Genomic DNA, 22,392 nt, shown 5'->3' on the forward strand with positions numbered 1-22,392 from the left:
AGCTTCTCTCCTTGGCTAGTAGACAACTATCTTCTCTCTGTATCTCCACATGGTTTTCCCTCTGTGTCTATGTCCAAATTTCCTCTTCTTATGAGGACACCACCGTGTTGGATTATCGCCCACCTCAATTATCTCATTTTTAACTTAATTTCCTCTTTAAAGACCCTAACTCATAATACAGTCACATCCTGAGGTACTACTGGGAACTAAGACTTCAAGATGTCACTTTTGAGGGGACACAGTTCAGCTCAAGAGAGTGTGGCAAGGAGCCAGTGAGGCAATGCATTCAGACTGCCTGGTGCACAGTTGTCCTTCAGTGTGTTTCTACCGGTGCCACTTCACTTTTGCTTTCAGTGGGAGTTTGTGTCAGCCTTCCGACAAGCCCAGCGACAACAGAATGCACTTGCAATAGTTAATTCGGGAATGAGAGTGTGTTTCGGAAAAGGAGATGGCATCATCAGAGAGTTATCCATTGCATATGGAGGCGTTGGTCCAACCACCATCCTTGCAAAGAATTCCTGCCAGAAACTCATTGGAAGGTATGGAATCATGTCCTGCGATTCCAGGGAACCAAGTGGCTCTTTCTATGGTGACATGTAATTACAAGAAGAAAAATACCACCCTTCTGTTTAATGACTTGGAATTCCAACAAGATTTCATGATTATTTCCATGTGTCTTAGTGAATCCTGAAGTGGGCACCATACAGTGTGTGTGTGTGTGTGTGTGTGTGTGTGTGTGTGTGTACCTATCTCCCAATAGTATTGATATAGAGACACAGTAAACAAAATGAGTAAATCTGGATTCTTTATTGTGAGAGAATAATTTATTGTTATGAAAGATTCATTATGGGAGTTTGTTTTACAATAACTTGCTAAGTGTATTGCATACCTGGCTGTTTATTTCTATAGGTAATAACTTGGCTATAGATATAGCCATTATTTCTTAAGCCTTCACTAGGTATTGATTACCATTCAGAAGTAATAAACTAATGGTTAAAACCATGATCTTGATCAAGCCACACTGCCTGGGTTAGAATCTCGTTTCAACTCCTGTAAATTATGTGATCTCAGTAAGCTTACTTAATCTTACAGTACCACAGTTTCCTTATCTGTCAAAGGGGAATAATCATATCTCATGCCTCATAGGGCAGTTGAGAGGATTAAGTGGGTGAATACATTGTTGTTGTTCAGTAGGTCAGTTGTGTCTGACTCTAGGACCCCATGGACTGCAGCAAGCCAGGCTTCCCTGTCCTTCACTCTCTACTGATATGAATACATAGATGTGAATACATGTCTCCTGGAATCAATACATGTAAGGTGTCTAAGTAAGTAAGTGTTAGCCACTCAGTCATGTCTGACTCTTTGCGACTCCACGGAGTGTATAGGCTTCTGTGTCGATTGAATTCTCTAGGCAAGGATACTGGAGTAAGTTGCCATTCCTGTCTCTAGGGGATCTTCCCAACCGAGGCATCATTGAACCCAAGTCTTCTGCATTGCAGGCAGACTCTTTACAGACTGAGTCAGCAGTAAGCCCCATAAAACAGAATTAAAACAGAACCTAGCATGCAGTCAACATTCTAGTGATATAAGGGGCAGTTACTCCTGGGTTGAGGACTTAACACAAGTTGTCATTTCTTTCTCATGACCATTCCAGGAGGTGAATTCTACCATGATTGCCCTTTTACAGGTGATGTAGTGGTGTGCCCAGGTCAGACACCCTGAGAGTGGTGGACTGTGATTTGAACTTGGATTTCCTGACTCTGGAGCTTGTACTCTTTTTTTCTTTTTTCATTAAACTGTCACTCTTTGTCTTACCTTTTAGCTGAGCTTGGGGTAGTGAGTCCTGTTGGGCTAGGAATCCTCTTTTGAACCTCACAGGCCCTGGAATGAAGAGATGCTGGATGCAGCTTGCAGGCTGATTCTGGACGAAGTCTCCCTCCCAGGCTCAGCCCCAGGTGGGAAGGTGGAATTCAAGAGGACCCTCATCATCAGCTTCCTGTTCAAGTTCTACCTGGAAGTGTCACAGATTTTGAAGGAGATGGTAAGTGGAACTGACCACGTGTTCACTTTCGCAGGCCTGAGGGCCTCTGAGAATGCCCAAAGCATAAAAGGCAACAACCCCTGCCAAAAAGCTATCGAATAGAGTAGAAAAGACAACCCACATTGGAAACTCACGGGCTTGCAGGGCATATGACAGGCCATCTGTTGATGGGGTGTATGTTTGGGGAAAAATTGCAAGTCAAGCACAGAATTGTGTGGGATCTGATTTAACACCACTCACTTATTTTTCTGACCTGTTGTGTGTCTCGATGGTGTTCAGAGAACTTGTTACTGGTTTGAATATATTTTCCCTCAGAAAAGCGTTTCTTCCACTTGCTGAGGTTTACCTTTGTATGTTTGGCTTTCTTCTCTGGGTTCAGCTTTGTTTCTCTCACTTGTAAGATGGTGATGGAAGCCTCTCCATAAGGTTTCTGAGAAATGGGTTATCATGGGAAAAGGCTTCATATGGTCCCTAATGCTTCAGACAACCATGGTGAAGACTGCTTAATAATCATAGTAGTAATCATCCGGGCATTCTTGCACCTGGTCTCCCTTATGACAAACAGTTAAAGTTTACAAGACTGTTGACTAGGAAGGACACAACAAAAAAATACTTATTTCGAAATAAATTTGCTATACCCAAAGGGAACTTGAGCCATGTTGATCACGTTAATCCTGAGCTACAGCCCCCAGACCAAACTAGATCAGAAGCCATGAACAATCCTCATGTGGTATAGAAATTAGTATGTATGATAAAAAAAAATAAGTATGTGTGATCATAAAAAAGTATGATCACTTTAAATTAGAGACATAGAGCTCTCTCTTATCATTGCTTCTGCAGGTATCTTCTCATACATGAGAAGAACAAAAAACCAGAACAGTCATATCAAAGTTTTCAGAATAGAAGCTTGAAATCATATCTAAGTGACTTATTGTCACCAGGTTATCCAAAGAGAGAAAATAAAGCCAACTCCTTCAATTAATAGCACACTAATATAATTTATTGAATGAATCAAATGATATAAATGACAACTTCCATCTTATAGTCTTTTACCTTCAATTCAATTTCTTCTATTAATATCGCTCTACTAGAGCTGGGTTCGATTCCTGGGTCGGGAACGTCCCCTGGAGAAGGAAATGGCAATCCACTCCAGCACTCTTGCCTGGAAAATCCCATGGACGGAGGAGCCTGATAGGCTACACCCCATGGGGTCGCAAAGAGTCGGACATGACTGAGCGACTTCACTTCACATTCAAAATAATAGGCTTTGTTGGCTTTAATTCTCTCTTAAAAATTTTATATTGTAAAAAATAACCATTAGGTGGTACAGATGAACTTACTTGCGAAACAGAAATGGAGATACACAAACTTATGAGTACAAAGAGGGCAAGGGAAAATGGGATGAACTGGGAGATTGGGGTTGACATATACACACTACTATGTATGAAATGGATAACTCATGAGAACCTACTGTATAGCATAGAAAACTCTACTCGGTGCTCTGTGATGACCTGTAAGTGAAGGAAAACCAAAAAAGACGAGATTTCTGTACATGTATAGATGATTCACTTTGCTATACAATAGAAACTAACACAGCATTATAAAGAAGTATATTCCAAAAAAATTAATTTAAAAAAATAAAAAAGAACCATTAGGTGCACTGTTTAAAATCTTGTGTAAGGATCAAATGACCCAGGTTTACTCAACTCTAGAAGTGTTCCTCTTAGACCCTAGAATGCTTCCTGCTGGGAGGCTGTGGCAGAGAGGCAGCCCCAGTATCTTCCCTCCTTCCTGGTTGACCAGGGGATACAGAACGGAGTGTGATACTCATTAGCAATGGTGCACCTTTGCTCTGACCTTTTCCTGGTTTAAGTCCTCTCTTCCTTTCTAATTATTTACTTAGCTTCTACTTTCCTGTTTTATTGGTTAGTAAGTCCTCAAATCATTTAGGAAGGCATGTGAAAGAATCCTAAAAAACATAAAGATATTGGGAGTCAGTGATCTCCTGTACTCACTTAGCTCTTCGTTAAATATCGTCCTACGCATGGATCTTCCAGAGAAGTGTCCTGGAGGTCAGGGAGAACCCTGCTTATACTTCCAGGATTCTGAATTAGGCAAGCACTTAAAAAAGGTTAAACTTCACAGCAGAGCTAAGAACCATGCTATCCTCTCTCCCAAGACCATTCTGGCATATTTTAAATATCTACAATGGTTCTACTTTTCAGGACCCTGTTCACTATCCTAGCCTTGCAAGCAAGTATGAGAGTGCTTTAGAAGATCTTCGTTCCAGACATTGCTGGAGTACATTAAAGTACCAGGTTAGTGACTTTTTTCTTTCTTTCTTTCTTTTTAAATTAGAAAGACCCAGGCTAAAGCTTCTTCATGCGGACATCCCACATATCTCTCAGTGATTCTCATAACTTTTTAGCCTGAACTCCCCTTCTGGTGAAACTACAGCCTACTTAGTGTTGATTAAAACTTCAAAATCAGGGAAGTATTGTGATTAATAATTAAGCTAGCAATGGTTATTTTTTTAAATGTCTGTTTTGAACTGGAAGAGTTCAAATGTGTTTTTGTTCTGTGACTTTGTACCACTGATATGAACAAGCTGCCTGGTCTGCCACATGCCCTTGCCCTTGCCCTTGGCCTTGGCCCTGCATCAGGGCTGTGGGCTGCTTTGATTTTATTCACAGAGCCTTTGGAGGCTGATGAAAATGCAGTAATGTTTTTCGAAAGAGCTGCTGGTTTATTTTGTTTGAATGTGGTGATACTTTGTTCTCCCAGTCTCCCTTCTCCAAGTGTTCTCTCTGTGAATTAGTTTTAGAGCTGAATCAAGCATAAGTTCTAAGAGTTTAATTTCAGGCTCTCCTAATGAAAGCTTTTAGAACAGAATTTCTCATAACCTTCAAATGGAATTTTCAGCTACAATGTCGTAAGAGTATTGCCTGAAGTCATCCTATTGGTCAACTGGATAAGATCACTGTGTTTTCCTTGAAATTATTAGCAAGAAACTTTACCTTGAGGGTTTTATTAAGTGAAGAACATGAAAAGGCTTTTAAAAGATTTTTTTTAAATAGATTCAGTTCATTGGATCTATTGTTGGACTTAGTTATAAAACTTTGCAGTATGTTGTAATGAACAATGAAGTTGATGTATACCTCTTCAGTTTTTAGGTTCAATATGTTCAAAAATCAAATACACCAAACTCCATTGAAAGTGTTGAAAGTGGTCATTTTGAAAGTCAAAAATAGCTTCCGTTTTTCCCAGTGTGAAATACAGTTACTGCAGTATTTGGCTTATAAATACCTTAACATTGCCTTGACCATGGAATAAACTTCAACAACCACAGGAAAAACAACAAATGAATGGGCTTTCAAATCATTCACAGAAAAGTGATAATCTTCACATAATTTGTTATTATAGATTGCAAGACCAAGTTTTGGAAGCAGTGTATTTCTCACACAGATGTTTTGATTTTGTTTTTGTTTTTTTCTGGGTTTTCACACACACAAATACGCACTTTGCTAGAGGAATTTCAGCACTCATGACCAGCATTTTTTTTTTCTCCAAATCAGAGATCACCTGTTAGAGGTGACACAGTATTCTTTCCTCCATGGTGTCTTTAGCTGTATAACAAGCACAAGCAAGTAATCAAATACATAGTCTTTCATTAGTAGAGTCATTACAACTGGCTTTAATGACATTACATCTTCAGCTAAATTAATCAGTTTCATATTTATATATATTTATATAATATGTTCGTATTGCCTGAATATGTAAAATGTTCTCTCATTTTCCCCCTTCCTCTACATTTGTGACCTACTAGCCACCTTTAGTTAATGGTACCTAGGCCAAGTTCTAAATTATCTTTATTCATAATCTTCTGCTTTCTAGTTTATATAAAGTCAGGATGAACACACACACAAAAACTCAGCTGATACTAATTTTTTGTGCCTTGTATTGTGGTAACTATGAAATTGAAGTTTACATTTAAGTGAAACAAATATGGACTTTAAAACAATAAATGTTAATCAGTAAACGTATATTTTGCTGTAAAACAGTACATTTTATATGAAATATGAACAAGTTCAGAGCATCCAGGGCTTCCCTGGTGGCACTAGTGGTAAAGAATCCACCCACCAATGAAGGAGACTCAGGAAATGTGGGTTCAGTCCCTGGGTCGGGAAGATCCCCTGGAGAAGGGAATAGCAACCCACTCCAGGATTCTTGTCTGGAAAATCCCATGGACAGAAGAGCTTGGAGGGCTACCATCCTTGGGATCACAAAGAGTCAGACGTGACTGAGCACGCACACACCACTCTAGGTGATAGTGAACATCTCATTTACTGCCAATGTGCAACATGTAAGCTTTCTCAACTGCACATTCTGGGACTCAAATACCAAAGTACGTACTTTTAGAAAATTTCCCGTGTGTGCGTGTGAGTTGCTTCAGTCATGTCTGCCTCTTTGGACCCTACAGACTATAGCCCGCTTGACTCCTCTGTCCATGGGATTCTCCAGGCAAGCATGCTGGAATGGGTTGCCATGCCCTCCTCCAGGGGATCTTCCCAACCCAGGGATCGAACCCTCCTCTCTTCCATCTCCTGCATTGGCAGGCAGGTTGTCTACCACTAGCGCCGCCTGCCTTAAATGATACTGATTTAGAAACAGCTTCCATGGCTTCTTTTCCCCCCAGGAAAGGTCTTAACCAGTAGGTGCTCTGTTGGCGACTGTTCTCTCTTCCCTCCTGCCATGTGCTGCAATCACTGTGAGCCTCATCTCAAAGAGAGTCCCTGCCCCAACCAGGCTTGGGGTGACCCCATGAACAGCAGTGTAGGACAGCAGGTGGGATGGGGAAGATAGGCCTTTAGCTCCTTTAGTTCTCTCTGGGCCTTACCTTGGCTGACCAACCTCGGGCCCAAGTCTGCTAGAGCAAAGGCTCTGGGCATCTGGCCTCAGCCCTGGTGCCGGTTGAAAGACTGATCCAGTGAAGTGTGGATGGGATGGCTCAGCACTGCCTCACAGGGCAGAACTCCAGGCCTCAGAGCTGCCTTCTCCTTTTAGAGAGTAGCCCTTAGATGGTGGCTGCTTGACTGGCAATTTTTCTGGAATTTCCACCTCCCGCAGTTCCATCAGCAGAACCTGTGGCAACTTTAGCCTTGCCCCTAGTCTCTGAGCTTGTTCTGTTGCTGCTGTTGTTTTGCTCGGTCGTGTCTGACTCTTTTCTGACCCCATGAACTGTAGCACTCCAGGCTTCTTCTGTCCATGGGATTTCCCAGGCAAGAATACTGGAATGAGTTGCCATTTTCTTTTCCAGGGCATCTTCCCTACCCAGGGATCGAACCTAGGTCTCCTGCGATGCAGGTGGATTCTTTACCACTGAGCCACTAGGGAATGTCTCTTAATTCTTCTTTCTTCATACTTCCAATCTTCTTCTTCCAATAAGCAACCAAGAAAGCTAACAATTCTCTCATATTTGAAATACTGGAGGAGATGTTGTATTTCTTAATTTCATTTTGGTTAATGAAACAAATGTAAGGTATTTATGGTAGCACAAGGTATTTATAAAGTACAAGGTATTTATAAAGCCAGTGGCAAGACATTTTACTCCATGGGTCTCTAAGAAATAGTAACATTAATGAATCATTACTCAAAATGCAGCTTTCTGTGTCTTCATTCTTTATCAGGATTGTCTAAGTGATGAGTCTTACCATTGGTAAGACTTCCTCACTCAAAACAGAAAATAATAAAAGCTCTTGTGATTGAATGCACTTGATATTTTCTACAACCATGGTAATTAGGCTTTTCTGCAAATAGTACACATGACATGCCTAGCTACAAGAGTAAGATAATTTTGATAATGAAAGTTAAGGATATACATGAGCATTTGTAAAAAGATGTAATTTTACATAATCAAGAAGAAAGATTTATATTCATTTACTTACACAAATAGAATCTGTGTTAAGGATATTTGTGGTCTATATTCAAAATAGTGGGGAAAAAAAAATAAGAACACCATGGCTACACATCCTAGTTTGCCTACTGAATTACTGAAATAAGTTTACTGTCCTGGTGTTATTAATAGTGATGTTTTCATTTTCAGAAGTGTTCTGGCTTGAATGTAAATTATGTAGAGCTGTGCATAATATGATAATAAAAATGATATGTTGGTTATCGATTAAACAGAATGCAGACCTAAAGCAGCTTTCTCAAGACCCAATTGGCCATCCCATCATGCACCTGTCTGGTATTAAGCATGCCACGGGCGAAGCCATCTACTGTGATGACATGCCTGTAGTGGACCGGGAGCTGTTCTTGACTTTTGTAACAAGTTCAAGAGCTCGTGCTAAGATCGTGTAAGTGATGAAGTTTTTATCCAACAAACAATAATTGCTTTTGGGGGATAAGTCACGTTAGTGAAAAGTAATTGTCTGAAGAGGATAGGCTATTCGTTGGCAATGTCCAATGTAGAAGTGAAATGGGGTCGAAGTGTAGGATTTACTACAATTTGTCCCTCCATAGGAAAATTTCATTGTCCCAGAAATTCTTTCTCGATTGTGTGGCATAGAACTATTGTAAGGTTTTTGGACATATCTTCCCTCTCTTGTATCTTATTCTCTGATTAAGCATATTCTCCATGGCCTGCAGGCTGTGGGGCTCCCCTGAGTAGCTCTGTTCTGTGTGTTCTTGTCTAGGTCTATCGATCTGTCTGAAGCTCTCAGCCTGCCTGGGGTGGTAGACATCCTGACTGGGGAACATCTTCCAGGCATCACCACCAACTTTGGCTTTTTAACTGACACTGAGCAACTTCTGTCAACAGATGAGGTACTGCATTTTTGCTTTCTGTTTTAAAGGTAACTTCCTCAGGGACTTCCCTCAGGTCTGGTGATTAAAGCTCCACGTCTCCATTGTAGGGCGTGTGAATTCAGCCCCTTACCGGGAACCTAAGATTCCACTTGCCTCTCGGTGTGGCCAAAAAAAAAAAAAAAAGTAACTTCCTCAGTTATTGGCACTTCATATTTTCTTAAAGGTAGCATTGAATTTGGCACATCATAAAGGATTCCAATATTCTTTGAATGCTTATTATAAATCACTATATTTTAATAGTGAATTAGTTCAAAAACATTCATATTCCACATAAGTAAAGAAGTTGGCTAGTTATATAAAAGACACTTGAGTGTTTTATATTTTCTTCTAATGGTGGTAAGATCATGTGCTGCTTTCATACTTAGGAAAGGATAAATGAGAGGAGAATAACGAGAAATTTTATTTGCTGTTCTTTTCCCTGAGAATCCTTGGTATGGTTCCAGTCTCAGTGTGTCCAACGTCCAAGTTCAAGTGATATCCCCACTATGAAGCCTTTCCTATCCTTTAACCCAGGAGTTCTCTCCCTGTCTGAACTCACCCTGATTCATTCATTCATACACTGTGTATTCAACAGGCATCTTTTAAGTGAGCACCTGCTGCAGGTGAGCAAGACCCGTGTGGTCCTTGTTCTCACAGAACGTAACAAGAAGGCAAAGTGAACCTGTATTTACGCTTTCTACCCTGTACTGAGCTTATTTATTTCAATGTCTTATCTATTTCTGCTACCTAGTAAAATGTCTGGAGTGAGAGCCCATGTCTGATTCATCTGTAGATTTCACGCTGCTTCCTACAAAGCAGGGTAAATAAGCAGAGGAACGCTGATAGCACTATTGCCGCCTGAAAGTTTCACATGATAAAAAACATTGACTACTGTATCTGAAGCCATGAGGAAATGCAGCCAGGGCAGTGTCCAGAAGGTTTTCTGCTTAACTTCCATTCAGTGTTCACCCAAAAGAGCCTCATCATTTGAAAGAGTCTCTGCCGCTGGCTCTCACTAGGATGCTTAGTTGATAAAAATGAAAGTTTGGTGACTGAGTGTCTGAAGTCAAGGTTGAACTCTCCCAAGGCAGGGCTGTGTGGTCCTGGAAAAAGACGATGAGAACTATGGCTTTTGCATAAATGTTAACTAGACAAGCAAAGCCATCTTGGGCCACACGATAGCACAACTCCCTGAGGTGTGGACACATTGACTCTGAGCATCTCAGGGGCGTGCCTGTGTACCAGGTCATGCGGCAAACCCCATGTGTGTGGAGAGCAGAGAGCAGAGCCATTGTGAATGATTGTCTCTGTTAGTTTCATTCCTAGTTTAACATTTGTCCTTATCATGCTATATCTTTAAAAAATCATTTCATTGCAGAAATTTTAAACACACACAAAGATAGAGAAGGAGAGTACAATGAATCCCCATAAAGCCATCATCCAGCTTCAACAATGATTAACATCTGCAATTCTTGTTTCATTCATCTACCCACTGACCCCACCCACCTACACCCAACAAATACACGTGTGTGTGTGTGTGTGTGTGCATGCCTAGATTTAACCCTTTTTTACTACCATTTTTATCTGGTGATAAAACTACTATATGCTTACTGTAGAAAAGTCCTAATAATCTAATGTCAGTCTGAAAAATGAGTGATTATGTTTTGATTTGGATCACAATAAAAGGTGTAAAAAAGAATCCAATGGTCCCATGACTTCTTCCAGTCCTGACTATTTCACTTTTCTAGAGCCTTGGTTTCGTGTTTCCCCATCCACTTTCTGCCCTGGTCCCTGGGTGAACTCCTTAGGCCATCTGCCCACCCCACCTGCAGGTGAAATGGTGACCGCTCCCAACTCACTCTTGGCCCCTACAATCATGTCTCTCCCTGAAAAAGCCTGTGCTCCCCAGTTCAGGGCAGAGACCACTGTCCCCTCCCTCCTTCCTCTCTGGGTGAGATGGTCTTGACTTTCTGGTCCTTCTTGTCATGAAGGCAGAAGTCTCCCCTCAGAATGGCCCTGTTCATAGTGTGGCAGCCCCAGGTCAAGCCATGGGACTGACTCTCCTAGGCCAGGTGGCCCTCAAGCATCCTCAAAGCCTGGGTCTGCTCTACGTGAGGCGCATCACACCAGTCCCTCTTCAGCCGCCGCTGCCAATGATGGAGCAAAAAGTCCTCCCTCTCCCAGTGCAGACAGAGACTTCCCAGAGGTCAGCAGGCCAACTCTGACAGATGGACTTCTCTACGGAAGCCTTCCTTAACCACGGCACTGCGCTGACGTCCACTGTGTGTCTAGCTCTGTGCTGGCAGGAGGAGGAAGATGAACAGAAGGAAAGGACCTGCTGCCTGCCCTCCTTGGAACTAGAAGTCTCTTCTGTATTCCAGGTGTCTTGTGTGGGTCAGCTTATCTGCGCCGTGATAGCCGATTCTGAGGTCCAGGCAAGGCGAGCTGCTCAGCGAGTGAAGATTGTCTACCGAGATTTGGAGCCGCTGATCCTAACCATTGAGGTAATGAGTTCAAGGGTGGGGCCAGAAGAGCATATTTAAGTGGTGTATCAGTTAAAATGCCAGAAACAGGAGAGAAAATCTGACTCAAAGTGGCTTCCAAAACACAGGGGCTTTGTTTTTCCTCAAACTCTATCACTATTAGCAAGGAAGCTAGTCTTCCGAATCTCCTCCCTGCTCCCCATGGTCCAGGCTTTGCCTACTGTGGTCATAGGATGGCAGAGAGAACACCATCGACTCAGCACCCCACAAGTCCTGGGACCCAGCGTCATCAGGCATTTAGGTCACATGTCCCTCTCTGGATTCATGACAGGCAAGAGCTGTTGGTTACTGCTGGAGGGTCAGGTTTCTTTGAGGTTCATGGGCTGTATGGGGAGTGATGGAGACCTCAACAGAAATCTGAGCACTCTTTAGAAGGGGCAGGTGAAAAGAATGCCAGATGGGCACCCAGCCATGTCCAGAAGAGGGGGCACACCCAGGGCTCCATATCCACCTTCACCAGGACTCTTTTAGGTATATAGTGAAAACCAACAAGAAGCTCCATGAAGCATATACTGTGACCCTAGTTTTAGACCCTTTAATGCATATCTTAAGTAAGTATGAGAAACAGATCCTATGATGCTGACAGTTATTTTGGCAACTTGAACAAATCGGGGAACTGCATTTCCTATCCTGTTTCTTAAAAACAATTTTGAAATTTATAAAGGTTTTAAGACTCATCTCCATGAAATGATATGAGTATTCTTCTGCATATATTTCATTGGTTCTTATAATTTACAAAGTAATAAAAGCATGAAAGTTGGGAAAACAGCATGAGTAGATTAGATTCAGCACATAGAGACTGAATGTAATCTGGGAATGCAATATTATCTCCACGTCATAATGAATAAATTGTTCTCTAGGTGACTAGCATGCTCTGAGGCAGAAAATAAGGAAATGAGCTGGCCAAGATTAGTGTCTTCAGGAGAACTTGGCCTTGGGTATATTTCCTATCATGCTGCTTTATGCCAAGGAACATAGAGTTTGTTTCTGGACAATGTCGTCAGTGTTTTGAAATTTAAAAAGAACCGTGTCAAGGAAACAAATATAAAAAAGTTTAGTTGGAGTCAAAGAGTGATTAGGCTTTCCAAATTTTCTGGCTAGTTTCAAATTCATTCTGTTTCCATCTTAAGCCCTTTTCATTCATACATTGCCTCGTATGCTTGCTGACTTTATACATTCCTTCCTCAACATTTTGTTTTAGAGTTTGAATTCTTAGTAAGAATTTATTTGCGTAATATTTTATCGAAAATTTTGTTTATAATTCTTAGCCAAATTCCAGTGACTAAGTATTTTTCCTTTACCCCCACCCTGCACTCTGCTTTCCAGCCAAATAAAATTCCAAAAGCAAATAGACACTACTCTCTTCCCACCCCCACTTCAACCTCCACCAGCATAGCTTGAATTGTCTGCCAAAGAATCCCAATATCAAATACCAAGCTTTGACATTGCGGAGAAGAAATACCTCATGTTTCTATCAAAGGTTAAGCTCTCCAAGATCAATCAACTAGATCAAGAAGAGTTAATCAAAGTGTATAGCAAGGAAATATGCCTTGTTCCTTGCATAATATAGTTCTTTTATCACTTTCCTGACCAAGACATATTCAGGAAATTATCTCTGAGTTACTCAAAGAGCAAGCAGCAAAAGGCCAAACTCAAAGGAAAAAAAAAACAAAACTGGATGTATGAAACTTAATTTCTGTTTTGAACCTGGAATATCTGAGTCTTAGATTAATAAGAGATCATATGCTTTGTTATACAGCAGACACTAATACAATGTTGTAAAGCACTTATACTCCAATAAAAAAAAGAAAATCATATGAATTGATTCCAGTAGGAAGTATGTTATCAATTAAAACAGGATAAAAACAAATAGATCTCCATCACTATCACTCATGTTTAACCTAGCTTATGCTTTTTTGAATTTTTGATAGCTTGAATGGGGAAATGCTATCAAAACTCTTGGCCCCAAGAGTCAGGCTGACAACCATGGTGAGAAAGCGGTGCTCCCAACCAGAATCTCTTATCTACTATCACAGTCAACAACGTGACCGTAGGTAACACCTGGAGCTCTCTGTGTGATTACCTGGTTCCAAACAGGTTTCCTACGTAAGTCACTAAATGCTCACAACAATCCTATAAGGTAAAAACTATTATTATCCCCATTCTGATAAAGAAACTGAAAGGCTGAGTTACCCAAAGTCACACAGTTAATCAACACTAGAAGCAATCAACAAACACTCTATCAAAGACCCTGGGCCTCGTGGTAGTAGAAAAAAACCCAACCCACTTTTTGAATGGAGGAAATGGCAGGATCACAACAGCATATCCATAAGGTATATTGATAGGTCTAGACACTTACTGGTGGCCAAAGGGAACCAAAGTTTGGAGAGTCCCTAGCTGCCACCAGGCTGGAATTTCATGGATGGACAATAATCTGATATAGAAATACTCCCAGGAGCTGACATGTCACACTTGCCAAGGACCAAGGGATTACAGCAAGGTGAATTCCCAAGGATAGGTAGGAAAACCAACCTAGATTTTTCAGCTACATCCCTGATAACGTGTACTTACTCTTATAGTCCTTCACTAGGCACCCAGGGGAAGCCATTAGGAACCAGTATATAAGTGGATTTGTGGTACCCACTCTAGACTTGGAATCTTACTTCCAGGGCTGGAAGTCCCAAGTGCAAATGCTGGACTCAGTCCCCCAAAGGAGAAGCTTGGGACCAGCAGTCAAGGCCATCATGTCCTTATCACTAGAGTGCCTTCAGGTAGCATTAACAGAACATTTGTTATATGCCATGTAAGCTCATTCATGCCTCATTTTATTTTATTCTTTTTACAACCCTATTGGAACAGTGTGTACAACTCGACCTTCATTTTACCAATGAGGCTCAAAGAGGTGAAGTAATAGACCCACAGTCAAATAGCTAGTACATCAGAAGATGGACACAACTCCAGCTGGGTCCAGAGCCCAAGATCTAAGTCCCTGTGCCTTGTTACCCTGGCTGCATAACATGGGCTGTGGAATGAGGAGAATAATTGGCCTGGAAACAGTTCCACCACCTTGGTGCTGGGTGTTTTCTAAGCAGTTTTTGTTTTTTTGTTTTTTTTTGACTCAATGAGGACATTTGCTTTTGCTTCATGGAGAGTCTCTCTGCAGCATGGTTCTTAACCCAGTTCATGGGGTCCTGACGAGACTGCATGTGATGCCAGAGCAAGAGAAGCACTGCCCAGACTCAGATTGATCCAGCACCATATGTGGCTGCTGCTGTGGGGCTGGTGGGGGGCTCACTCTTCTGTTCTCCTTCTAGGAAGCTATACAAAACAAGTCCTTCTTTGAGCCAGAGAGGAAACTGGAGTATGGAAATGTGGATGAAGCGTTTAAAATGGTGGATCAAATTCTTGAAGGTAAAACTATCTTTAACAAATGATGAGAGAGGAAGCGGTCCTGGATCGCCTTTGCCATGGCTCCGGGTGTTAGTTATACAGATGGTGTCTGTTTTCCCAAAGGTAGGGAAACTGAGGCTCAGAGTGGTTAAGGAGCAGGACCACAGTCATGTTAGACAGCAGCCACTACTGCTGCTATTAGTCATGTTAGACAGCAGGCACCATGAAACACTGCAGATTGATAGCTTTCGTAAGGATTTCCAAGGTCCACGTTTCTTTCTCTGTCATCCTTTCTGATTTCTCCTTCACCCCTCTCCATCTCTGCTTTCTCCTTCCTTTCCTCTCTTCCTCCTTGTCCCCTTCCCTTACTTCCTTGCAGACTTCCTTTCATTACATATGCTGCTGCTAAGTCGCTTCAGTCGTGTCCAGCTCTGTGCGACCCCATAGACAGCCTCCCACCAGGCTCCCCCGTCCCTGGGATTCTCCAGGCAAGAACACTGGAGTGGGTTGCCAGTTCCTTCTCCAGTGCCTGAAACTGAAAAGTGAAAGTGAAGTTGCTCAGTCGTGTCCAACTCTTAGCAACCTCATGGACTGCAGCCTACCAGGCTCCTCTGTCCATGGGATTTTCCAGGCAAGAGTACTGGAGTGGGGTGCCATTCCCTCTTGGAAACAGTTGACTTGAGCTTTCTAACAAAATTCTTGTAACTTTTTGTTTTGAAATAGTTTTAAATTTCAGGAAAGTTGCAGGAACATTAGAGAAACTCCTAATTATCCTTTACTCAGATTCCCCAATAAACATTTCACTAAACCTGCTTTATTGTTCTCTCTGTGTGTGTATATCTCTCTGCCTCTGTCTCTTTGCCTGTCTGCCTGTCTGTCTGTGTCTATATGTATTATATTCCTGTGCCCCTTGGAACTGGAAGATCCAGGGCAGCCTAGGAATCTATTTTTCATGAATTTTAACAGTGCTCTAGGTGACTCTCAGGATTAGTAAAATCTAGCAAACACTCAATGGTGAGTTTATTTTGTGGGAGAGAAGGCAGGAGCATTTCTGCACAGAGTCCATGGTGAGAGTGTCTTAGAAATACTGATATTGACAGCAGTTCCTCCACTTGCTCCATAATATGTCCATGCACTGTTTGCTCCATAATATGTTTCTGTGTGAGAATTTGATTATTGTGTTTGTCCTTGACATGTCATTTAATTATTTCATTTAGTTAGGTAAGTTGTTCAATCTATCTCTTTCTTGAATTTTAAGTTGCACATACTCTATAGAGCCCAGCGGTAAAGAATCCACCTTAATGCAGGAGACGTGGGTTTGATCCTTGGGTTGAGAAGATCCCCTAGGAAAGGAAACGGCAACCCACTCGTGTTCTTGCCTGGGAAATCCCATGGACAGAGGAGCCTGGCAGGCCACAGACTATAGGGTCGGGACAAAGCGTCGGACATGACTTAGTGACTGAACAACAGCACAATACCCTATTGATAAGTATAAAAGTGAACAGGAAGCTGTAAAATGGACAATTGTACTGCTTTTAAGTTTTCATTCTCTTGACTCAAAGGGATTTTATTCTTACTCTCCAAATGTTTTGATGAAGGATTTATGACTACTTGTTTCAATGAGAGATAACTGGAGATACTAATCATGATGGTACTTAATCTGCCCCTTAGGAAAACAGATGCCCCAAGAAAAAAGAATATTTAAAAGATGAAATATGTTGAGCATCACATCAAGTCTTGAACTGTGCTCTTGAGGGGAATGATGCCATTGCTGACTTTTACCAACCGCGAAGACATATATCTCAGCCTTACATAGTGGCTGTGTCATAGCCCTGGTTGTTGTTCAGTGGCTCAGTCATGGCCGACTCTTGGCGACCCTGTGGACTGTAGCCTGCCAGGTTCCTCTGTCCATGGGATTTCCCAGGCAAGAATGCTGAAGTGGGTTGCCATTTCCTCCTCCAGAGGATCTTCACCACCCAGGAATCAAACCCACATCCTAGAGGGACTTTAAAGAATTTGGTTTACAAATGAGCCCACTAAGGCTGGAGAGACATGAAGTTGACCAGGAATCAAATCTATATAAGTTTCTCACCTCTGAAGTTAACGTTCTCTCCTCTACGTTATGCTGCTTCTCACTCATCTCTGTGAAACCCCACTAGCTGGGGTGGGCTTTACACTGAGAGAGTGGATAACAATCTCCATGGCAGGATTTGCAGGAGAACTCTGACGCTAAAATGATCTTCCCCATAGCCTGTCCTACTGGGCAGAGTACGGAGAGACTCCTTCATATCTTAATGGCTTTTCGTCTTCAAGGAACTCATTAAAATGTAAATACGCCTGAAGGAATCACTCCTAAGCCCATCCTGGGATAACATTTTATCTCAGGGATTAGTTGAACAAATTGGTTTGCAGCCTAGAGAGTTGTGAGCCACACTGTAGAGTGAGGAGAGGGCACCGTGGGTCCAGGGCTGTGAGGCGGGCAGCACAATGTAACAGGATCTTAAAATATTGCCCACCTGATGGGTTTAAGCAGAAACAACTCTGTCTAATATTTTTTAGCTCTGTATTTTTTAAACTTAACCACATTAATTCTGGGTGGATAAACGGAATCACTAATATTGTATACCGTGGATTTGATCCTACTGACAAATGGGTTTTTGATGTATACTTTCGATAAAAACTTCAACTGAAACTGAGATCCGGGTTCTTGACCTTGTAATCTTTATATGTTATTAAAGAAGTAGAATCTACTTATTCTCCTGTACTCTCTTTATTCAGATTTCAGATAAGATAGGAAGTCCAGATTCTCATATAAAAGGTTTTCTTGGGAATCCCTCTCAAATAATTTACAAATCACTCTTACTGGACACAGTCTTCATTTGTAAAAGTTCTGCTTTCCACCTAACATGATGACCGACACAGTTGTATTCTGTTTTCTTTTTTTTTAACTTCTGTTTTTCATTTTTAGCCCTGTTTTCCAATAGGTTACTCATACACTTTTTAGAATTCTATTTTTATTTATGTATAGTGGTTTGAGTGTGTCTCTTTGTGAATTTCTTTTTTTAGTGGTAGTTCTAGATGTTAAATTTATAGTATATTTGATAGTGACACTTTATTAGTTTAAGTAAATTATAAAAACGCTACCTCCCTTTATCCCTTTACTCTCCCGTATTTATAATATGCATGCATGCTAAGTCACTTCATGTCTGACTTGTGCCTTCCAGAGTCTTCTGTTTCTTTTACTATGTATAATGTCCAGGATAGTTAGCGGCACTTACAAGAAAGAACAGAGAGAGGACTTCTCTTTGCCATAGTATTTTACTCTGGAAAGTCACATATTCATCCCCAGGACTCTGTGACTTACTGTATTGGCAGATGTAACAAATTCCCCTGCAGAACTCTTAGTTCTCAATAAAAGCTAACTATTGTTATTTGTGGCCCTTCACCATGCAGCCTGCTGCCCAAGCAGAAGCACCGTTGCTGGAATTTCTCCATAATGAGATAACACTTAGGGAGGTGCTATCAGACAGCTTCTTTGATTCTGGTGTATTTTCCTCTAACAGGTGAAATACACATGGGAGGTCAAGAACACTTTTATATGGAAACCCAAAGCATGCTGGTTGTTCCCAAAGGAGAGGATCAAGAAATCGATGTCTATGTGTCTACTCAGTTCCCTAAATACATACAGGTAAGATGGGGCCACATGAAGGGGATGTGGCTAAGTGGTTTCTGCCAACAAGATACAATGAGAACAATTAGAGGTTAAAATGTCATTTTAGAAACTAAAGGAGTTTAGAGTACTAATAGCCATATGCTTTTGGGTGTTAAGATCCATACACCTTTACAACTTTTAAGGTGTTATGAAAGCAGTGGTCTTCTCTTGTGGACCTGTAACTTTACAACTAGCAAGTCTCTTTTGCTATACTCTTGGCACTGTTAAGACTACAAAAGAAATGATGACACTAGTCAACACAGCTGTATTATATATGTGAAAGTTGTTAAGAGGTAGATCCTAAGAGCTCTTGTCACAGTGAGAAATTTTTTATTTTAATTGTGTCTGTATGAGATGATGGATATTATCTAAACCTACCATGGTGATCAATATATGTAAATCAAGCCATCATGCTGTATGCCTTAAACTTATACAGTGATGTATGTCAATTCATCTCATCCTCTGTCATCCCCTTTTCTTCCTGCCTTCAATCTTGCTTAATAAAACTAAAAAAAAAAAAATTTTTTTGACAAAAGTCTGCCCTCCAAAACCTATAGTCACCTAATTCACATGGAGCAATTAGGAAAGAGTATTGAGCAGAATACAGCCAAGTGCTAAATCAGCTAAGTCGGAATTTACAGAGGAGAATTAAGAGAATGGAGGTTCGTGAAGCCCTAGAATTGTCTGGGAAATTCCATGAAGATGAAGTCTTAAGTCTGGATTTACAGTGAGAATGAAGTTTGTCTATAGATGGTGAGGAAAGAGGCCGTTTCCAGGCAGTTCTGCATCAGGATCAAATGCCATGCATGCATTCTTTCAACCATTCGTCCATCCTTTTGGCAAACCCCTTTCGCCTGTGTCCTATAGGCCAGGCAGTGTGTGTGTAAAGAGGGAAGAGTAGTACAGACTGCCTATGCTGGAATGGAGGATGTGCCTAGGGGCGAGTTTAAGCATCAGGGTGGAAGTAAGGGGAATTGCCACTGGGGTCTTGATTCAGTAGGTCACAAGGAGCCAGTGTCATTACCAGAGCAAGTGGGAATGTGGAGAATGAGGCCTCTGAGAAGGGCTGGGCAAATTCCACTTCAGTCCTGTTCTGCTCCTCACTCCTTGAGTGACCTTGGGCTTATCACCTCACTCTTCTTGGGCTCCCCACCTACACCAGCCTGGCACTCTGTGACTACCAAGAGAGCTGGGATGGGGAGGTGGTGGGAAGGAGGCTCAGGAGGGAGGGGATATATGTTTATATAATATATATATATATATATATATGTATGACCAATTTGCACTATACGGCAGAAACCAACACAATATTATAAAGCAATTATCCTCCAATTTAAAAAAAAGTAAAATGAAAAAGACTTAATGACCTCAGACATTAGCGTGGCAAGGAAGAACAAGACCTAGATCCAGGGAAGACCTGCTAGCCAACTTCATCCAAATGGGAAGTGAGGGATGCTCACTGTCCAGTAGAGACAGTGATGTGCAAGGAAAAGACCCAGTCTGAGAAAGGCTTGGAAGACCACAAAATCTCATTGCTGCAGGAAAATATCTATAGGAGTCAAGTCTGAAAAGGACACCTTATGTGTAGTTCATGAAGGAAAAAAAAATTTTTTTTACTTTTATCATCACAAAAATATCTCATTGATATTGAAAGGACTTTTTTTTTCTTTGCTGAGTGCATGCTCAGTCATATCAGACTCTTTGTGACCCGTGACCCCTTGGACTCTAGTCCCCTAAGCTCCTCTGTCTAAGGGATTTTCCAGGCAAGAATACTGGAGTGGGGTGCCCTTTCCTACTCCAGGGGATCTATCGGGCCCAGGAGTCGAACCAGCATCTTTTGCAATTCCTACATTTGGCAGGCGGTCTCTTTACTGCTGTGCCACCTGGGAATTCCATTGAAAAGACTATGTAATATAAATGATAGTTTTCGCACTGTCATTACAGCCAAATACTACCAAGATCAGCCTGGATGCCTGCTTAGGTTTTTGGAAATCATCCTATTGTTTAGTACAGCCACAGAGTTTGAGTATTACATACATTAAGCAATCAAAACGTGTAAGAGTGACCCACTCCCTTGCAGCATGGGAGTCAGATTAATGAAAACTGTTATCATTCACAGGACATAATTGCTGCAGTCTTGAAGGTCGCAGCTAACAAAGTCATGTGTCACGTAAAGCGTGTTGGCGGGGCCTTTGGGGGGAAAGTGACAAAAACTGGCATCCTGGCAGCCATCACTGCATTTGCTGCAAACAAGTAAGTGGAGAGAATCTGTTCGATAGACTAAAAATCAAATGAGGACACGTTGAATATTCTCAACATTGTGGAATCTCAACACTGAGGAAGAAGCTGAGTCAAGGTTATTTAAAATAACGTATAATGTACAAATGCACAAATCGCTGGCTTATTATGACTTCTTTATTTTATATTCTCAAGCTACATAGTATAAAAACAAAAATGAGGATAAGTTACTGAAAAGAATAAAAACCACAGTTAAAAAATGTGCCTGGAGAGTAGACAGAAGCAGATCCTGAAAAGATGAGATTACTTCTCCTTAGCACCTGTATATATATATAAATGTATATATAATTATGCAGGTCAGTTCAACCTTTTGCAGTAGATATTTGTATTGATCCGTGTATCTATATATATTGATATATAGATATATCTCAAAAGGTTCATATATGCATATAATTAGATATAAAATACATCTCAAAATGTGTGTGTATATATATTCCCTTAATTTCAATGGGTGTTTTGCTTTCTTTACACTTGCGTGCGTGCTCAGTCGCTTCAGTCGTGTCCAGCTCTTTGCCACTCCGTAGACTGTAGCCCTCCAGGCTCCTCTGTCCATGGCCTTCTCCAGGCAAGAATACTGGAGTGGGTTGCCATGCCCTCCTCCAAGGGATCTTCCCGACCCAGGGATGGAAGCCTCATCTCCCTTGGCTCCTGCATTGCAGGCAGATTCTTTACTGCTGAGCTACCAAGGAAGCCCCTTTGTTATGCTTGCATTTATTTATAGTACCATTTTCCCTTAAGGGTATCAACACATAACCAAAGAAAATTGTCTTTGGAGCAGGCACATGTAGAAGGCTGAATTTCTTTGCTAAGTAATGTAGGTCAACTCTTCTGTCCCATGACACACGAAGACCTTGATTCCAGACCCGCCCTGTCAGGGAGTACTTGGCAGGCAGACACCTCCCGAATTCCTCCATTTGTTCGGTTCAGTTCAGTTCAGTCGCTCAGTCGTGTCCGACTCTTTGCGACCCGATGGACTGCAGCACACCAGGCTTCCCTGTCCATCACTGAATCCTGGAGCCTACTCAAACTCATGTCCATTGCGTCAGTGATGCCATCTAACCATCTCATCCTCTGTCATCCCCTTCCCCTTCTGCCTTCAATCCTTCCCAGCATCAAGGTCTTTTCCACTGAGTCAATTCTTTGCACCAGGTGACCAAAGTATTGAAGTTTCAGCTTCAGCATCAGTCCTTCCAGTGAATATTCAGGACTGATCTCCTTTAGGATGGACTGGTTGGATCTCCTTGCAGTCCAAGGGACTCTTGGAGTCTTCTCCAACACCACAGTTCAGAAGCATCAATTCTTTGGTGCTCAGCTTTCTTTATAGTCCAGCTCTCACATCCATACATGACTACTGGAAAAACCATAGCTTTGACTAGACGTACTTTGTTGGCAAAGTAATGTTTCTGCTTTTTAATATGCTGTCTAGGTTGGTCATAGTTTTTTTTCCAAGGAGCAAGGGTCTTTTAATTTCATGGCTGCAGTCACCATCTGCTGTAATTTTGGAGCCCCCAAAAATAAAGTCTGTCACTGTTTCCCCATCTATTTGCCAAGAAGTGATGGGA

At 41.6% G+C, this 22,392-nt stretch overlaps 1 protein-coding gene across 1 annotated transcript in view; it reads left to right on the forward strand.

Moving 5' to 3' along the window:
- The window catches only part of AOX1 (aldehyde oxidase 1), a 69,884-nt gene that overhangs the window by 22,766 nt on the left and 24,726 nt on the right, over nucleotides 1-22,392 (forward strand). The window contains exons 14-22 of the mRNA XM_069577965.1: nucleotides 355-539; nucleotides 1,879-2,041; nucleotides 4,267-4,359; nucleotides 8,228-8,397; nucleotides 8,737-8,866; nucleotides 11,269-11,391; nucleotides 14,745-14,841; nucleotides 18,384-18,508; nucleotides 20,652-20,785. Coding sequence (XP_069434066.1) covers nucleotides 355-539; nucleotides 1,879-2,041; nucleotides 4,267-4,359; nucleotides 8,228-8,397; nucleotides 8,737-8,866; nucleotides 11,269-11,391; nucleotides 14,745-14,841; nucleotides 18,384-18,508; nucleotides 20,652-20,785 — 1,220 coding nt within the window. The remainder of the gene's footprint in view (nucleotides 1-354; nucleotides 540-1,878; nucleotides 2,042-4,266; nucleotides 4,360-8,227; nucleotides 8,398-8,736; nucleotides 8,867-11,268; nucleotides 11,392-14,744; nucleotides 14,842-18,383; nucleotides 18,509-20,651; nucleotides 20,786-22,392) is intronic.

Source organism: Ovis canadensis, chromosome 2 (genome assembly GCF_042477335.2).
Source record: "Ovis canadensis isolate MfBH-ARS-UI-01 breed Bighorn chromosome 2, ARS-UI_OviCan_v2, whole genome shotgun sequence".
Lineage (NCBI taxonomy): Eukaryota > Metazoa > Chordata > Mammalia > Artiodactyla > Bovidae > Ovis > Ovis canadensis.